This window comes from Acomys russatus, chromosome X, assembly GCF_903995435.1.
Source record: "Acomys russatus chromosome X, mAcoRus1.1, whole genome shotgun sequence".
Taxonomy (NCBI): domain Eukaryota; kingdom Metazoa; phylum Chordata; class Mammalia; order Rodentia; family Muridae; genus Acomys; species Acomys russatus.
The window spans coordinates 83,228,005-83,245,600 of NC_067169.1; the positions used below are offsets into that span (position 1 = coordinate 83,228,005).

At 34.3% G+C, this 17,596-nt stretch overlaps 1 protein-coding gene across 1 annotated transcript in view; it reads left to right on the forward strand.

Annotated features, from left to right (window-relative positions):
- Col4a5 (collagen type IV alpha 5 chain) overlaps window positions 1-17,596 on the forward strand; it is a 192,155-nt gene that overhangs the window by 56,470 nt on the left and 118,089 nt on the right. Inside the window, exons 2-3 of the mRNA XM_051142260.1 lie at window positions 8,769-8,828; window positions 14,056-14,145. Of these exons, the coding sequence (XP_050998217.1) occupies window positions 8,769-8,828; window positions 14,056-14,145 (150 nt within the window). The remainder of the gene's footprint in view (window positions 1-8,768; window positions 8,829-14,055; window positions 14,146-17,596) is intronic.

Here is a 17,596-nt window from a genome sequence, read left to right on the forward strand (position 1 = left end):
GTAACTAAATTAGGCTAATTTTACCTGTTCTCTGATATTGTTTGGTCAGATTTGAATCCTTTACAGAATAACATTATGGTTAAATATTATGTTGTGTGTGATCTCTGACCTTTTACATTTGTTCAAATTACTTTAAACTACAGTGTATGATCAATTTTAATAAATTTCTAGTATCTACCTCATATAAATTTATGTTCTTTATTTGATGAATACATTGTAGTATAGATGTCCATTAGTATTATTAGTCATGTTCAAATCATTGTATGTCCTTACAGATTATTTTGTTTATGTGTTATATCAATCAGTTGTGAAAGGTTTGTTTAAGATACCTAAGGAAATTAGATTTGTGTACCTTTATAAATCTGTTGGTTTTCACTTTATGTATTTTTGAGACATTAAGTATGTATAATATAAGGTATTTTAGACAGAATCTTCCTTGTGAACCAAATCTTTTATCATTCTGAAGTGACCTTGTTTCATCTTTTGTAATGCGTTTTGCCTTAAAATCCATTTTGTCTAAAATTAATATAGTGAAACCAGCTTTCTTTGGTTATTATTGTGCATAGCTACTTCATCTTTTATTTCAACCTTCCTATGTAATCTTAGGCTTTTGATGTCTCTGACAAATATCATTATCATACATTCTGAAATTCGCTTCCTTTTTTGAAGTTCTAAGGATATTTGTTTCCAACATTTTTTTTCTCAATGTCCTTACCTAAGATTTTACTAGCATTTTCAAACCATAGTAAGAATATGTAATGGAAACAATTATATCTTCATCTAGACTCAGTGTTTGTTAGAGTTTTGCTGTGTTTGCTTTCCATTTCTTTACTTTGCTACTTAGTGTTTCTATGTGTATGCCTGTCCAATGATTATTTAAAAGTAACTTAGAGACAGCACGACACAATGCCCCTAAAAACCTCATCACAAATCATGTCTCCCGCTATTCTAATAAATTATCACCCTTAAGAAAATTAACATTTTTAAAGGATCTTCTCTTTAGTAGTTCTTTTTATCCTGCCTTTTCTTATTCTCTTGACATTTCAAATGTCAACATGATGCATGAAGAAAAATTTCCACGGACGTCCTCTGTACATCTTGAGAGGAGAGGAGCTGCCCTCTCAGTGAACTTTATTTTCAAGGATGTTTTATAATAAATGACTTGAGAACTGGCAATAGCTACCTCCTTTTACAAGGAAAGCCAGATATGTTTACTTAACACTATAATAAGAACACAATCTAAGAAAAACAGAGTTGTTCCTCATTGTAAGATGTGCAAGCTCTGTAAATACCTGGCTTCTCTCAAGCAACAGGCAGCAATGTAACCCGGGTGAAGGGTCATTTCCTCTGCTTAGTATCACCTGTGGAAATAAGAGCTTAAGAAAGCTCAGGCTGTGGCCTTGAGTAATACATTTTTAAGTCTGAGACAGAAGTCACATAGTTTTAGAGCCATCCCATAACACTGGGGCAAGCTCACTGACATTTAAAGGGAGAAATATCTTAACCTCTTGTTAGTTGTTGATAGTATGATCTTCCAAGATTGTCTTTACATGGATTTTAAACAGCATCTTTGATATATAATTTACACAGCATTTAGCTTTCTTATTTAAAGTACGTGCTCATTAGTTTTGTCAAATGTGTACAGAATTTTTACAACCATCCCTCAAATGATTTTTGAACCTTTTAATCAATATGATAAGTAAACCACATCTCTTAGCTTTCTCTTCCCATTGATATCAACCACAGACAATTAGCAGCTTACTTGCTTATATAGTTCTATTGACCAAACTATCCCATTCTTAGGCATATATCCAAGAAAAGTAGAAATATGTCTATAAAAACACCTTATATATTAGTATTTATAACATCAGTACACATAATATTGCCAAAGAGAAAAAACAACGCAGCTATCTATCAAGATGAACGGATTAAATACTATGTAGTAGGCATAGTCAATGAAATATGATTTGAAAATAAAGAGGAGGGAAGTGTTGTTTTGTGGTACCACATTCATGAACTTAGGAAACATTGTGTTAAGTAAAAAAAACACACACACACACACACACGTACAAAATTTCACACTGGCATGACTTTCCTCATATTAAATGTTGAGAATAGATAGACCTATATATCCACTTCAAAGTGAGTACATACCATGTCTTTCTAGGTCTGGGTTACCTCACTCAACCTGATTTTTCACTTTTTTTTTTTTTTTTTTTTTTTTTTAGAAAACTTGACTCAGACTCTTTATTAAGAAGGATATTGATCATAAGATCCAATTTGATGTGACTGGGCATATCTTAAGGGAACAGCTGTGAAAATGTCTCTAGATAGCCAAACTTAAGGTAAAGTAGGCTTATGCTAAAATTTGTCTAAGGTGGGCATACAGCTAGAAAAGTTTGTGACCTGCTTCCTAACCCTAGACCTGTAAATATGACTGTCAGTTTCATGTGTAAATTGACCCTGGACATTTATAAAAATCTTCTTAATACTATTTCTTACATTAGTATATAAAGCAATGAGTTTCAGTGTGGCACTTTCATGCATATATACCATTGTACTTCATCTTAATTTGTACAGCATTTTTCTTTTTATTTATTATTATTTTTATTATTTTTCGTTTTATATATACATTTTACATTATTGCGCATATATACAATAAACTGCCTATAGCAAGAAGAACCATGACACAACCAGGAATTATATAAATGTTACAATCTTAGTGTTTTGGCTATTTGTATTTGGAAGCCTTGAAGAAAACTTGTTTCCTATCTTGGTGCATCTAAAATTCTGACTATAAATCAATATCTATTATCTCATCACTATCAATTTAAAACATCTTTCACTTTTTTTCATTTTTCACTTTTTAATTCTGATCATTTTAGAGTTTAAAAAAATAAGATTTGTGTTATTTTTATTGTGTGTGTGTGTGTGTGTGTATCTGTGTGAATGAATTCCGTATTCACATGGGTGTCTATGGAGGCTGGAAGAGGTTCTAGAGCACCCTGGAGGTGGAGTTACAGTGGTTGTGAGCCTCTGACATGGGTGCTGGCAACTAAACTAATTCCCTCTGCTAGAGCAGCAAGTGCACTAGCCCTTCTGGTGAATTATCTAAAAGGGACTGACTAAACAAATATCAGAAATACGTGCTTCAATATTTTCTTTTAATTTTTAAAATAATTTTAATTTTTCAGTATGTTACTCACTTTAAGAAAAAATTATCTGAAAATTCATATGGGGCCCATAAAAGACCCAATATATTCAGATACAATCCTGAGCAAAATGAGCAATGCTGGAGGGATTATCATTCCAGATCTCAAGATAAATTACAGAGCCATTGTAATGAAAACATATGATACTGGCAAAAATAAACTAAACAGATATTGTAGATCAGTGGAACAGAATTGAAGAGCTAAATGTAAGTGCACATAGCTTCTGCCACTTTATATTTGACAGACATGCTAAAAATATAAGCTGGAGAAAAGAAGAATCTTCTACAAATGATGATAGAAAACTATGTCCTTGAATATCATCAAGAGTAGATTGGAGTATATGCAACAGTTGGGAGGGAGAAAAGAAAGGGAGAAACGTTGTGATTAAGTTATAATCTAAAACATTACAAATAAAATTGCACTCTTTAAAAATCCCGGATGTCTACATGCAGAATGAAATGAGACTTACCGTCATACTCAAAAACTAGCTCTAAATGGATCAATAGACTTGACTGTGAAGCCTGAAACTGCTAAAAGAAAACAGAGAAACTAGCCTTTATGATATTGAAATAGGAAAGGTCTTTCTGAATTAGACTCCATTTACCTAAAATGTAAAGTGAAAAATGACAAATGAAACTTCTGCACAGCTAAAGAAAATCAATCAAGTGAAGCAGAAGCCTACAGAATGGGAGACTCTTTGGCTATACATCTGAGAGAATTAATGTTCAGAATATACAAAGAAGTAAAAAAGCAGAGTCAAACAAACAAAAAACAAAGAAACAAAAAAACCCAAATGACCCTTTCAAAAATGGGCCTGGTACCTGAAAAGAGAGGTTGAGGGAGAGAGAGAGAGAGAGAGAGAGAGAGAGAGAGAGAGAGAGAGAGAGAGAGAGAGAGAGAGAGAGAGAGAGAGAGAGAGAGAGAGAGGCAATTGAACAGCTCAAAAATGTTCATTGTACATAGCTATTGGAGCATTGAAAGTTAAATGACCTTTGAGATTTTGTCTTATTTCAGTCAGAATGGAAAAGATTAACAAAACCCAAAACTTACAAACTGATTCAGCCACTCTGGAAATCAGTGTGGAGAATCCCCAAATAGATAGGAATAAATCTACCATATGACTCAGGAATCCACTTCTTGGCATGTGGTCAAATGACTAAGCATCTTAGTCCACAGATACTTGCTCAGACATGTTTGTTTCTGCTCTATTCAAAATATCTAGAAAATAACAACATAAGTTGTTCTTTATCTAATGAAGGAATAATGAAAAAGTGGTACATATGCACTATGGAAAAGTATTCAGTTGTGAATAGAAAACGAAATCATGAAGTTTTCAGATCAATAGTTGGAATGAGAAAAGATCATATTGAATGAGATGACAGACTTAGAAAGACAAATGTCCCATGTTCTATTTTATCTGAGGTTTTAAGCTCCAAATCTTAAGATGTGGGTAGATAATCTGGATTTCTCTTTTTCTAATGACTAAAAGTAGTGGCTTGCATGAGACATGTCTTACTTGGGAGAGGATTGTAGGTATATATGAAGTATAAATGTACTTCATCTGTAGTCTTGGGTCTCACCCACAAGATATTTTATTGTGTATAAACAAATATTACAAATTGCAAAAGATGAGAATGCCCAAAACATTTCAGGTAATATTCTAATCTGTGTTTTATTTTCATATTTTAAGTTCTATGATTAATATCATTATTTTCCATACTTATCCTAATACTCACTGATTCATTATTTTTGAGCAATAATTCTTTGAGAAATTCCATACTGTTTTAGTTATTATAGTTTTATGATATGTCTTAATGTGTTATAATATAAGCTTTCTTTAATTGTTATTTTGATATTTTCTCACAGGATAAAAGCTAAACAGATTACTATAGATCCATAATTATCAAACATTAGCATTCTTCTATGATTTTGTAGAATTAAGCTTTCCCCATAGTACTAAAACAATCAAACTTGACTGATGATATATACCTACCATTCTAGCACTTGGGAGACTGAAGAAAGAGTTGGACAAGTTTCATGTTAGTCTGGGGTATAACTGTTTGAAAAAGAAGCTAAGAAATGATACTTTCCTATTATATTTTTCAATCAGACTTAGAAAACCTTTTAAACTTAGATATGTAATGTTCATTTATCTTAAAATTTGCCTCATCTAAATGTGTCTTTAGTCATATTGCTCGCTGCACCCTCTTTTTTTCCTCTAGAAAGGTAATCTGCCTATCCTTCCAAGTATAACTAATAACTCTCAACCTCAAGAGAATTATTCTTATGAGCTCTTATAGCAATTGATACCAGTCATTTTTTTTAACTTGGTGAATCCTATGGAACTTTAGTTAAAGCTTGAAGCTATTGAAGGAAATCATATTATCTATGTCTGTCATTTTATCAATGAGAAACAAGTCCTAGAGTATCTAGACAACTTACCCATGGTCTCATCATTAAATACTTGCTATAGAAGATCAGGATATATTTCTTATATGTTACTATTTTTTATTACCGCTATACCATTATTACACTTAATTTTAATTCCATTTTCATTTGTTTATGGCTAGATTCTTAGTAGATGGCAAGTTCCTTAAAGGCAGCAAGCACCCAGGGCTGCACATTTTTGTACTACTCCTAGATATATTATTGTGATTTGTTCAGATTTGGCATCTTGTCGATATGAACAGATACTGCTTAAAAATCAAAAGCTCTTCCACCTAATGAGATGTCTAATTAGGGCCATTTCCTTATGACTGCTCATTAATAATTGCATGGAAACTGCCATCTAGTGGTTGGTAGTAGTTGGTGTGTGTATTACAGTGACTTGGCTTTTATGGTGGTCTTTTTTTTTAAACCCAAGTGTAAGAGTCCTTTTAATAACACATTTAGTATATAGATTATGACTTAAATTTTAAATTAAATTCAAATAAAATGTTCTATAATTCTTAAATGTTTTAAGTGCTGTTCTCTTTAAAGTATAGTTCATGTTATCTGATGAAGAAGTTTAATATAATGAATCATTCATTTTGAGAAACTGCATATAATCACACAAGGATACAAAATTTTTGTGTATTAATTTTATTTTAAGAGTTAGGGGTTATTATATTGAGAGTAAAAATACATGTGTAATGGGAATTCATGTTGTTTCATGTGTATTAATAAAATTATATTATACTGTCTTTCCATTATTTTAAGGATTGTAATCTGTATTTGAGGGAAAGATTTCTTAATACAAATCTCTGAAAATGCAAAAAGTCACTTTTTATTTATAACAGACTCCTATACATATATTCATACTTAAAAATGTAGATACCCTTCCCAATGCCAAATATTATTCTTATATTAGTAGTCATTGTGGATAAGCATTAATTACCCTTTGTTCCTCTAATCTCTGTTCTTAAACTTATTACTTTATATGAGTACATTTATATTTATATTTGTATTTTTGTGCCTAACAAGTTTTCTTGCCTTCAATAATAACCCTTCTCATTTGATGAATGGCTGTGTCTCAATAAGACTATTGGAGGTACAATGTAGTTAAAATGTAATACTGAAAACAGGATAGTAATAATGATTGCATAACTATCTAGTTTGCTTTCTAGTACTGTGATCAAGACCATCACCAAAAGCATCTTGGAGTGGAGAGGATTTGTTTTGCTTTCATGTCCCAATCATTGTCAATTAGCCCATTACTGAGGGACTTCGGAACAAGAATTAAAGACAGGGACCTGGAGGCAAGAACTGAAATACAAGCCCTCGAGGAATGCTGCTTATTGGTTTGTTCTTGTGGCTTGCTCAGCTTGCTTTCATAAAAAAGTCATGACCACCTGCCCAGACATGACACTTCTCACAGGGAGCTGTGCCCTCTCAAACCAACCATTTGGGGGCGGGGCGGGGGATTTTCCACAGGGTTGCCTACAGAGGTCATTTTCTCAATTGAATTTCCCCTTCCCAAATGACTCTAGCATGTGCCAAGTTGACAAAAAAAAAAAAAACAAAACAAAAACAAAACAAAACAAAAAAAAAAAACCAAAAAATCACATGGCACAATGACAGACTTTAAGTTGGAGTGTCAGAGTATGCTTTTACTGGAACACGCTCTTTTCTAATCAAGAAAACAGGTTTCAACAGGATGGAGACATCTAGTTTGAGCTGAAATTTAAATAATAAGGATTTAGGGAGATTCTCCAATGATAACCAGAGAAAGAAAAACATAGGAAGACAAGATAGAAAGCTGTCTTACCTGTTAAGCCGCAATCTCTGAAGAGGGAACATTGATTAACAGCATTTTATATTTTTCTTGTACAAAACTTTCAATAGTCATTTTGATAAAATGTGTTCAGCTTCCTTGTACATAAATACTGTACTATTTGTATATGCTATTCTAATTTCTATTGTTTTTTTTTCCTAAGCATTTCGGCTCCAAAGTAGCGTATAGTTCTGGATATTAGATGTCACAGACTATCTTCTCATTCTCTGTGTGTTTTTATAGTAGAGAAAGATATTTTTCTGGCTTCAGAATACCGCTCCTTGGTGTAATTGAATTCAGAGCATCTAGGCTTTATGTGATGCTTAGAATGGTTAAGAATTGAGCTATTAGTGATGAAAGAGCAGAGGTAAAGAGAAGAACTAGGTAAAATACAGCATTATATGTTTTATGATCCATTTGTGGTTACTTGAATGCCGAGAAGTAGCTGACTTTGAGCGGCAGCTATTCTTGGCTAGTTTCCAAGGTGATGTTCTGATACAGACTGGGAGGTGATTCGTTACACATGATCTCAGGAAAAGAAGTAAGGTGTTCCTACCACCTGGACAAGTGACAAATCATATCAATCAGAATGTCTTATGAATTGTCTATTCATTTTAGCATCTTTAAATTTGTATTTCTCAGCTGAGCATGGTGGCTCACACCCTTAGTCCCAGTACTACAAAAACAGAGGCAGGGGCATCTCTGTGAGTTCAGGAATAGCCTTGTTTATGTACTGAGTTCCAGGATGGACAGGGTTAGGTAGAGAGACTCTTCTTATAAAAAAACATAAACAAAAACAAAAGGCTATTTCTCAGCATATAAAGGAGCTGAGTACCAAACCTAGCAACCATATTTTTATTCCTGAAACTCACATAGTAGAAGGAAAAGCCAGACTCTTTCATGTTGTTTTCTAAATACCATTTCTAAACAATATGTATGCAACACACACACACATATTCACACACACAGAGAGAGAGAGAGAGAGAGAGACAGACAGACAGACAGACAGACAGACAGACAGACACAGAGAGACAGGGAGAGACAGCGAGAGACAGCGAGACAGAGCGAATAAATGTAAAAAATGAAGAGACATTTATTACTTTAAAATTATAAAACTTTCATTTGCTCATTGTTAAAAGTTGAAAAAAGAGATGCATATAGCAAAAACTTGAATATAAAAAGCCATCGCCATTTGTATACATCCTTGCATATTTTTTTCTTGCTTTGAATTGCTGCACTGACTTCTCAGCCAGAGAGTTGTTTTCAAATTTGTATTTGACGATCTTCTCTATCTCCGCTTACAGGCCTGCCATGGGTGTTTTCCTGGATCAAAATGTGATTGCAGTGGAATAAAAGGGGAAAAAGTAAGTTCTGAGAAAAACAATGAAATGATATTTGTAAATGAATTTTACAAACTAGACTTTTATTAGTACCCAAATAAATACAATGGATTCTACTACATTGCTTAGTTTAGAGAAGGAACTTATAAAAATTAGACTGTCAGGATCAGCAAACATTCTTTTTGAAACATAGTATGATAAATATTTTAGGCTTGGTACATATAAGTTCTGTTACATTTTGTTTTCTCCTGGGAAGTGGATTCAGGGCTTTGCACAAGCTAAGCAAGCAGTCCATATTTCTACTGTATCCCTAGTTCCTTTAAAAAAATAGCAACAACAATCCCATGGGAGCTATTGAAAAGTGACCAAAAAATCTTAGGGTGCAGCTTTGGAAAGGAAAATAAAATGAGCATGGAATGGAGAAAATCAACAAAATGAAATATGGATGAAAAACCTTTATAAAATTTTGTACTTTACAAGTAAATTGTTTTGTATTGTTTTGAGATTGGGTCTCTCTTTGTAGCCCTGGCTGGCTTGGAGCTCATTATGTAGACCAGGCTGGCCTTGAATACACACAAAACAACCTACCTCTGCCCCCCTCTAAGTGCTGAGATTAAAGGTGTGAGCCATCATACCCAGAATTATAGGAATGAAAAAAATACAACGATGATGATGATGATAATGAAGAAGAGGAAGAAAAAGAAATTCTAGACCTTGATCTAGACAAAATATGGATCAGACGACATCTAACGTGATGGCTTTTTGTCTTCCAGCCCCTTATTGGTCTCTGTGTCAGTAACTGACATCAAATTAAAATGTAAATTAACATCAATTGAAGACAAGAGAATTATACTAGGAGACAGGGATCTTATATTATTCTCCCATCTTTATAACTCAAATATACGTAATGAGTAAATGAAGAAAAAACATTTTAGTGAATATTCCAGTTATATATAGAAGTCTTCATTAGCATAGTAAAATATGCTTAAAAATTCTTGTGTCAATAATTTCATTTATTTATTTTATGGAATCTTATTTCCAAGTTCCATTCTGCCATGTAGCACACTACTCTGTAACAGAGCACCTATTGAGAGTTATTGAACTTAAGTTCGCTTTGTGTGAGTCACATGTTTAGGGGCGTTGCGTTGCAACAAGAATGTTTTCTATAGAGTCAAAATATTAAAAGCGATTCAATTGAGATCATAAAGGAAGAAAGTAGAAGTGATTGGCTTATAAAGACACATAGTGAATTTACATTTATATAGTTATTATTGCTTATACTTCTCATTCTGCTAGATGATGGATGGTCACAATGACTTAGGGAAAATAGTTCAAGACTCTAGAGTGTCTAAAAAAGAAGGAAGACTCTGGAATGTAAGAAGGCAGCACAGAGTAGAGAATAAAAAAAAAAAGAAGTTGAAGATACCATTTAAATTATTGGTTAGGTGTTGACTTTATATGTATAGAGGAAAATTCACAAGTTTAATGAAAAGAAGAAGTGGAAAGTTACAATAACTGTTGTCTGAATAAGGGATAAAACTTCAAGTAATGAATCAGTCAAGAACTATATTATACAAATAATTAATGTTCCCTAGAAGAAAATAAGAGAACTTGGTATTTCTTTTTATTACCTAGAATATGTAGTATGCAATTAAAAGCTTACCAAGTAAATACGACAATACTCAAAAAGACAAATTACAGAAAAGTATTGAAATAATGCAGATGCTACATTTAAAAACAAATTTGAAGTAGATAAAGTTATTTGCTAAATTAAAGAAAGAAACTTGTTCATGATGAGTGAACAAGGAGTAACAAAAGACCACTGGCAACTACATGAAAAAGAAAACTGAAATTTGAAAAAGAAAAAGCAGTTTATCAGGAGTATGACAGCAAAATTGAAATGACAATATTAAAAATTTCCAGTTGATAACTTAAAACCCGTGTCAAACTTCATCTCTACCCTGGTGCCTCAGTGTTGGCTTAGAGATGGTACAAATGCAGATTTCCAGGCTTTATAGCTAAGTTACCCATCTCACTGTCTGGCGATGGTGAAAATTAATTAGTTTTAACAAGCTCCAGGTGGCTCTGTTACAAACTGAAGTTTTGGATCTACGTATCTTCATTTTGAAAGTAGCTAAAATTCTTCTAATAATATTGTGGCAGCTATCTCATTGTGATATAGAATTATAAAGACAAAATAAAAATGATACAAAAAGACATTGTTGCTTTAATTTCTTCACTAAGAGTTTAGCCTTTAACTTGTCCATTTTGCAATATTCAAATTGAAAATAATTTACTACTTGTTACCAATATAACACTGTCTTAATTTTCCCTATGTCCAAAGCCAATTATGTTTCTCGACAATTTACATTATCCTTGAAGTACTGTTCTCATGCTGGGTGTGGTGTCATATACCTGGCATACTAGCATTCAGGCAGCAGAAACAAGAGGGCCACAAGTTCAAAGCCATACTATATACATAGCAAGTTGGAGGCCAACCAGCCTGGATTACATGAGATACTCTGTCAACAAACAAGCAATATGTTCATGCTCATTTACAGAAAACATTTTTATTGTAATTTAAACTGCTGCTCTTGGAGAAGGGTACTGTTTTTAAGAGCCCTTTTAACTTAACTCTTGGGATTGTATCTTAGGTAGTAAGTCAATTAAGCTTCTTTAATCTAAGGATCTGAGTTGTGTCCAGTGGTAGAGTAGTTGGCTTTGTGTATCTGAGACTTTTTCTGATTTGATATCACACAATAAATAAGCTAGACTTATCACAAAATAGTGTTTTGTATAATTTATCAAAATCCGAATTCTTGTCTTTTTTCTGGATTTGAATAAAAGCATTCGCTAAACATTTTGTGTAACTCATTATGGAGGTTCATTTATTGAATGGGTGTTTGCTGAATATTTGCTCTATTGAATACTAAGAATGCGAGGTGGAAGAAAACATGATTGTTTCCATGAAGGGGTAAAAGAGAAGGTGATGAGCTGTGCTGTTTCCTGGGATAGCAAAGGTGGTAGAAAGACAATGAAGTTTGTGTTTTGCATGTCAACTTTACACTTAGGAAAATTGTGAAAACGTCCCTTTGCCATGACTTCTCACACATAAAATAGAAATGTAATTATTTCCAGACATTATTCCATACCTTGGCTTGTAATGGGGAGTAACAAGTGAGATAAAACATGAAACAGAGTCTCTGTCAAACAGAAAAGTCAACACAGGTTAGCTAATTTTTTCAGTTTTAAGTGCCCATGGAAACGCTTATGAGAGAGTTGCTAATAGGAACTTACCATTACTGTTTTCAATTTCCCAGGAAAAGAGAGGAGTCAATAAAAGAATCTCGAGTAATACTGATATTTCAAAGATAGCAAAGGGAAATGAATATTATTTGGCAAAGACTTTAAAATGTGCCCTTCAGAAATAGGCATACCACTTCACAGTCAGTCTAGGAATGTGTGAGAATTATAGCACAAATCTATAATGGTTTAAAAAGATTACATGAATACCTAGGAAGCAAAGGTAGGCACATGACTAGTGTTAGCTTTTCTTACTATTCAGTTTAAGAATTAGGTGGGAAACACTACTTTTAGCCCATTCTTACACAGGAAAGCTATATTTTTTTTCCTTTAGGAGATTTCTGCCTTTGAAAGTCTTAGGATTGCTCTTCTAATTCTTTTTGCTCCTGCATAGTATCTGCTTCTCTGTCTCTAGTTCTGTGATAATGCAAGAGAATTGCAGTTATAACATTTTATTGATATCAACATAATTGAGCTTTTTTGCGTCCTTTATTTTCTTTTCAAACTTTTACTTGTGCATACATATACATACACATATGTGTGGAACAAAAATAATTAAAGGGAAAAGGGCTATCAATTTGAGAGTGGAAGTTATGGGAACATAGGAAGGTGAGCATTTGGGAGGGACTGGAGGGAGGAAAGGGAATGGGGAGAGGAAAAGAGGAAGTCGTTCTATTTTAATTAAAAATACATAATATTGGGGCTGAAGAGATGGCTCAGTGGTTAAGTGCACTGACTGCTCTTCCAGAGGATCTGGGCTCTATTTTCAGCACCTACTAGGCAGCTCATAACCGTCGCTAACTCCAAGATCTGACACCTGCACACAGATATAGTTGCAAGCAAAAAACCAATGTACATAACATAAAAATAAATAACTTTAAAAAAGAGTGCTCAAAATATCTGCTCGTGCCTTCATGTCATTAATAAACACTTTAAAATACACTTTTTAAAATGTATTTTTTGCATTTGTTCTTTTAGTGTGCGTGTGTGTCTTTAATGTTTATTTCATTGTTCTCTCTCTCTCTCTCTCTCTCTCTCTCTCTCTCTCTCTCTCCGTGTGTGTGTGTGTGTGTGTGTGTGTGTGTGTGTGTGTGTGTTTATGAACACATGTCACAGTGTCTGAGTGAAGGCCAGATGACAACTTGCAGAGTTAATTCTCTCCTCCATTCTGTGGTTCCTGGGGATTGAACTCAGTCAGGTCACTGGCTTGGTGGCAACAGCCTTTGCCTGCCAAACCATCTCACTGGCCAGCATCCTTTATTTTTATTTATTTCTGTAATTCAGATAGCACATTTGTTTTGAAAATATACACTTCTGTGCACATAGCAAATTCCAAGTGCATATTTTGACAGAGGTATATGCTATATACCAGCTGAAAGAATACACTGGAACTAGATTTTTTTTCCCCTCTTGCTTTTGTTTCTGAGTGGAACTGGTAGTCAGAATTTTAGTCCTAGCTTTGCTGGTAACAGACCATTCAATAATTTGAGATAGTTTAGCTCTTAAAATTAAGAAATTCATCATAGGGGAGGGGAGTAAGGGGAAAATGGGAGGGAGAGAGGAATGGGAAGATACAAGGGATGGGATAACAATTGAGATGTAATATGAATAAATTAATAATATATATTTTAAAAATTGAGAAATTCTTAATTTTTCCCCCTTGACTTCTTTATAATTGAGTTAAGGTTAAACACTCTTGCTATTGTGTTCTCACTTTATCTCTGATATACTGTTTAATTCTGCAAGCAGCAAGAGATTACATTTACTATATATGATATGGATTTGGGATGATTTGTGTCTTCTTTCTCACATCTTACAGATCTGATCATGTTAGTAGATACTTTGAATGCTATATTAAATGATAGTCATTTGAACTTCCTGAAAGTCAACTATGTCTGTGCTTGAAAGTTCACAAATGACTCTTCAATATATTTTGGTTTAATTACAGGGAGAACGAGGATTTCCAGGTTTGCAAGGCCATCCAGGATTGCCAGGATTTCCAGGTCCAGAAGGGCCTCCAGGACCTCGGGGACAAAAGGTAATTGTTTCAGTAGCCAATCACAGATGCATGGTGATGTAGGGCTGGGCTCCCCACAATATACTGATCTCTGTTTTGTGTCCAGGTGTGGTCTTTAAAAATGATATTCTTCGTTTGTTGTGATGAGAGGCTTCTTTGATGAATAATGGTAGTTCCACTTGTTCAGAATAGGTGGCCCTTCACCTTAGTGTTGCTGTTTAAATTTGAACATTACTGGCATTTTTAAGTATTTTTGAAGAGGTTGGTTGTTGCATGTTTTTTGGAATTCTATTACATGCCTTGCCTGGCTTCAGTGGCCTTCAGCCCAGATGTAACTTGATATGCCAGGGTGGGTTGTACGCCCATTTTCTGAGGAGTAGGGGGGAACAAGAGGAAGAGAGAAGGAGGGTAGGACCCAGAGGCAAGGAAGGAGGGGGACTATGATCAAGATGTAAAATGAATAAATAAAAAAATAAGGGAAAAAATTGACTCAGCAACTGTAGCACCACAAGATCCACCAAATCATGGATAATGATCTCTCAGAGGCTGCTGTGGACTCCCGCTTTGAATCAGCCTCTGAACTTTCTATGTTCTCTAGCATCGCCCCAGATCACTTGCAGCTGTTGGGGAAGGGTCAACAGCTGGAATCTCAGATGAGAACCTCTAGAATAATTTTTCCTCTACCTACTAGGGAATGTTAAAACTCCATTCTCATTATCATAGGTCTGGTGTGTTAGGGTTCTCTAGAAGGACAGAACCAAATGGGAAATATATATATTTCCTCCATGAATAAGAGTACCATCTGTATGTGTATGTAAAGATGGGGAAGGGGAAGAGACAATAGTGAATTTTGAGACTAAGAAAAGTCTTTTTTAGTTTTCAATAGCTTTTTTGGCTCAGAGCCCTTTTCTATCTGTGTTAGATAGACTGGTAAAGTGGTATATGAAAGATCCCGTTCTATTCACTTGCTCAAATAGCAAGAAATGACTTAATAACATTTTCCCTCTAGCTTTATTACTTCATATAATGATGGTGCACCATATCATTAGAAGATTAAGAAAATCAAATGGATAGCACCAGGTAGTCTTCCTAATAAGGAGAAAAATGAAATGCATGGAGACTTTTTTCAGTTATGTTTCTTTTTTTAAAATATATTTTATTAATTTATTCTTGTTACATCTCAATTGTTATTCCATCCCTTGTATCCTCCCATTCCTCCCTCCCTCCCACTTTCCCCTTACTCCCCTCCCCTATGACTGTGACTGAGGGGGACTTCCTCCCCCTGTATATGCTCATAAGGTATCAAGTCTCTTCTTGGTAGCCTGCTATCCTTCTTCTGAGTACCACCAGGCCTCCCCATCCAGGAGATGTGGTCAAATATGGGGCACCAGAGTTCATGTGAAAGTCAGTCCCCACTTTCCACTCAACTGTGGGGGATGTCCTGTCCATTGGCTAGATCTGGGTAGGGGTTTGGAGTTTACTGCATGTATTGTCCTTGGCTGGTGCCATAGTTTGAGTGGGACCCTGAGGCCCAGATCTGCCCGTCAGAATGTTCTTCTTATAGGTTTCTAGGACCTTCTGGATCCTTCTATTTCCCCATTCTCCCATGCTTCTCTCATTTAGAGTCCCAATAGGATGTCCTCCCCTCTGTCCCACTTTCCTGGTAAGTGAAGACTTTCATGGGACATGTCCCTTGGGCTAGTGTCCAGATATAAGTGAGTATATACCAGCATGGAGACTTTTTAATACACATTTAGCTATACCAGAAGGTAGATGTTGTGAGAATGATGACACAATTATGAGGAGTTAGTTTTGTGGGATTCAACAGTAAGTGGAACCTATACTAAAATTCAGTGAAGAGAACATGAACACCAAGGAAATACTAAGCCTCTCAATGACTGCATAGAATTGTGATAGATGGATCATTCACATGAACTTCCTGGGTGTGATAGCACAGCAAGAGCAAGAGCAGCAAAGAAGTAACTCTGAGTTGATAGACCTGAAGAGTAACACAGCAACACAACTAAATTCTCCCACTTCTCAACACACTGGAACTTAAGCATGGCCTTGTGGAAATGAAGTGGGAACACAAACGGATTGTCACCTGTTATGGAAATGGGTGCTTTGAAATAGAATTTAAGCTGAACCATACAAAAGCTGTATCTCTTGAATTTGAGTTTATCTTGGAGCAGGGACAGTTTCTTGCATACCATGAATATTAAGAATAAATTTTTGTGTTTCATTAAATGAAGTTACATTAAAATTATTATTTTGAAATGATTTAGCATTAACAGACTCCTTAATGATAGTGTAATAGTTAATAAAGATGTGCTTGTATGCAGATTAAGTTTAGAAAGTACTCTATCCTTTGCTGCAATTTCATTTCATTATTTATAAAATGAGAGTGTGAACTGCTTTCTGAACATTTTATATTCTACAGCTTAAAGTGTACCTTTCAGCAATTGGATATTTGTGTCTTTAAAGTAAAAAAATTATAGGACTATTCCTCATTGGTTTATTCCTTTTTATTAATGTATAGATTTGTAAAGCAAACTGGCCAGTTATCTCAGTTACTTAGAGTGTTGTGCTGATGTGTGTGTGTGTGTGTGTGTGTGTGTGTGTGTGTTTGTATAAGTGTATATATGTAATGTTGCAAAGGGGTTCTTTATTAAATAAAATGTAGTTACTTTTGATATATTCATTTTGGTTATGATAAATAAATATAAGATATACAATGAAAAAGATCTCTTTTCCACTTGTATTCGTTGGTCTCTGAGTATACACCCATACTTTCATCACTTTTTGTTTTTAAAATAAGTTATGTTATACATATTTTGTATTTTTCTTACATCATTCTACTCAGGACATGTTTTTCTTACTGTGTTCAGTTTCATTGTATATATAAGCTATAATGTAGTTCCCTATACATCATTTTGTAGTTTTCAATATTTTGCTGCTATAAGTCATAAATGCTAAGATGTAAAACTTGGATGAACTTTTTTGAATCAATAAGCCTGAATTGGTAAGATGAATTATGGAAAATGTGTGTATGTATGCACATGTGTTATTTTTACAGATATTACCAAATCACCACTTCCTAAGCATATGTGATTTACCTTTGATTCAGCAACAAAGAAGCTGTACTCCACACAGATTCATCACCATTACTAGAAAGCTTTTTAGTTTGCATTTCTCTGCTTATGAGTAAGAATATGCCTCTCACAGATCAAAGTGTCCTTTATCTTTTCGTATCATTTGCCCTTCTCTGGTGTTCTGGTTTGTTCGTATTTGTCCGAGCTATTTGTTATGAAGACTATTTCTGTGTAATGCATTACTTCCCCCTCGTCCTTTGTTTTGCTAATTATGTGCGTGAAAGTATATGCATTTATGAGTCTCCTTTTTAAAGATCTTTTCTTAAATCATATGGATTTCTTTTTTTTAAATATGGATTTTCAATACAACAAATCTTGTG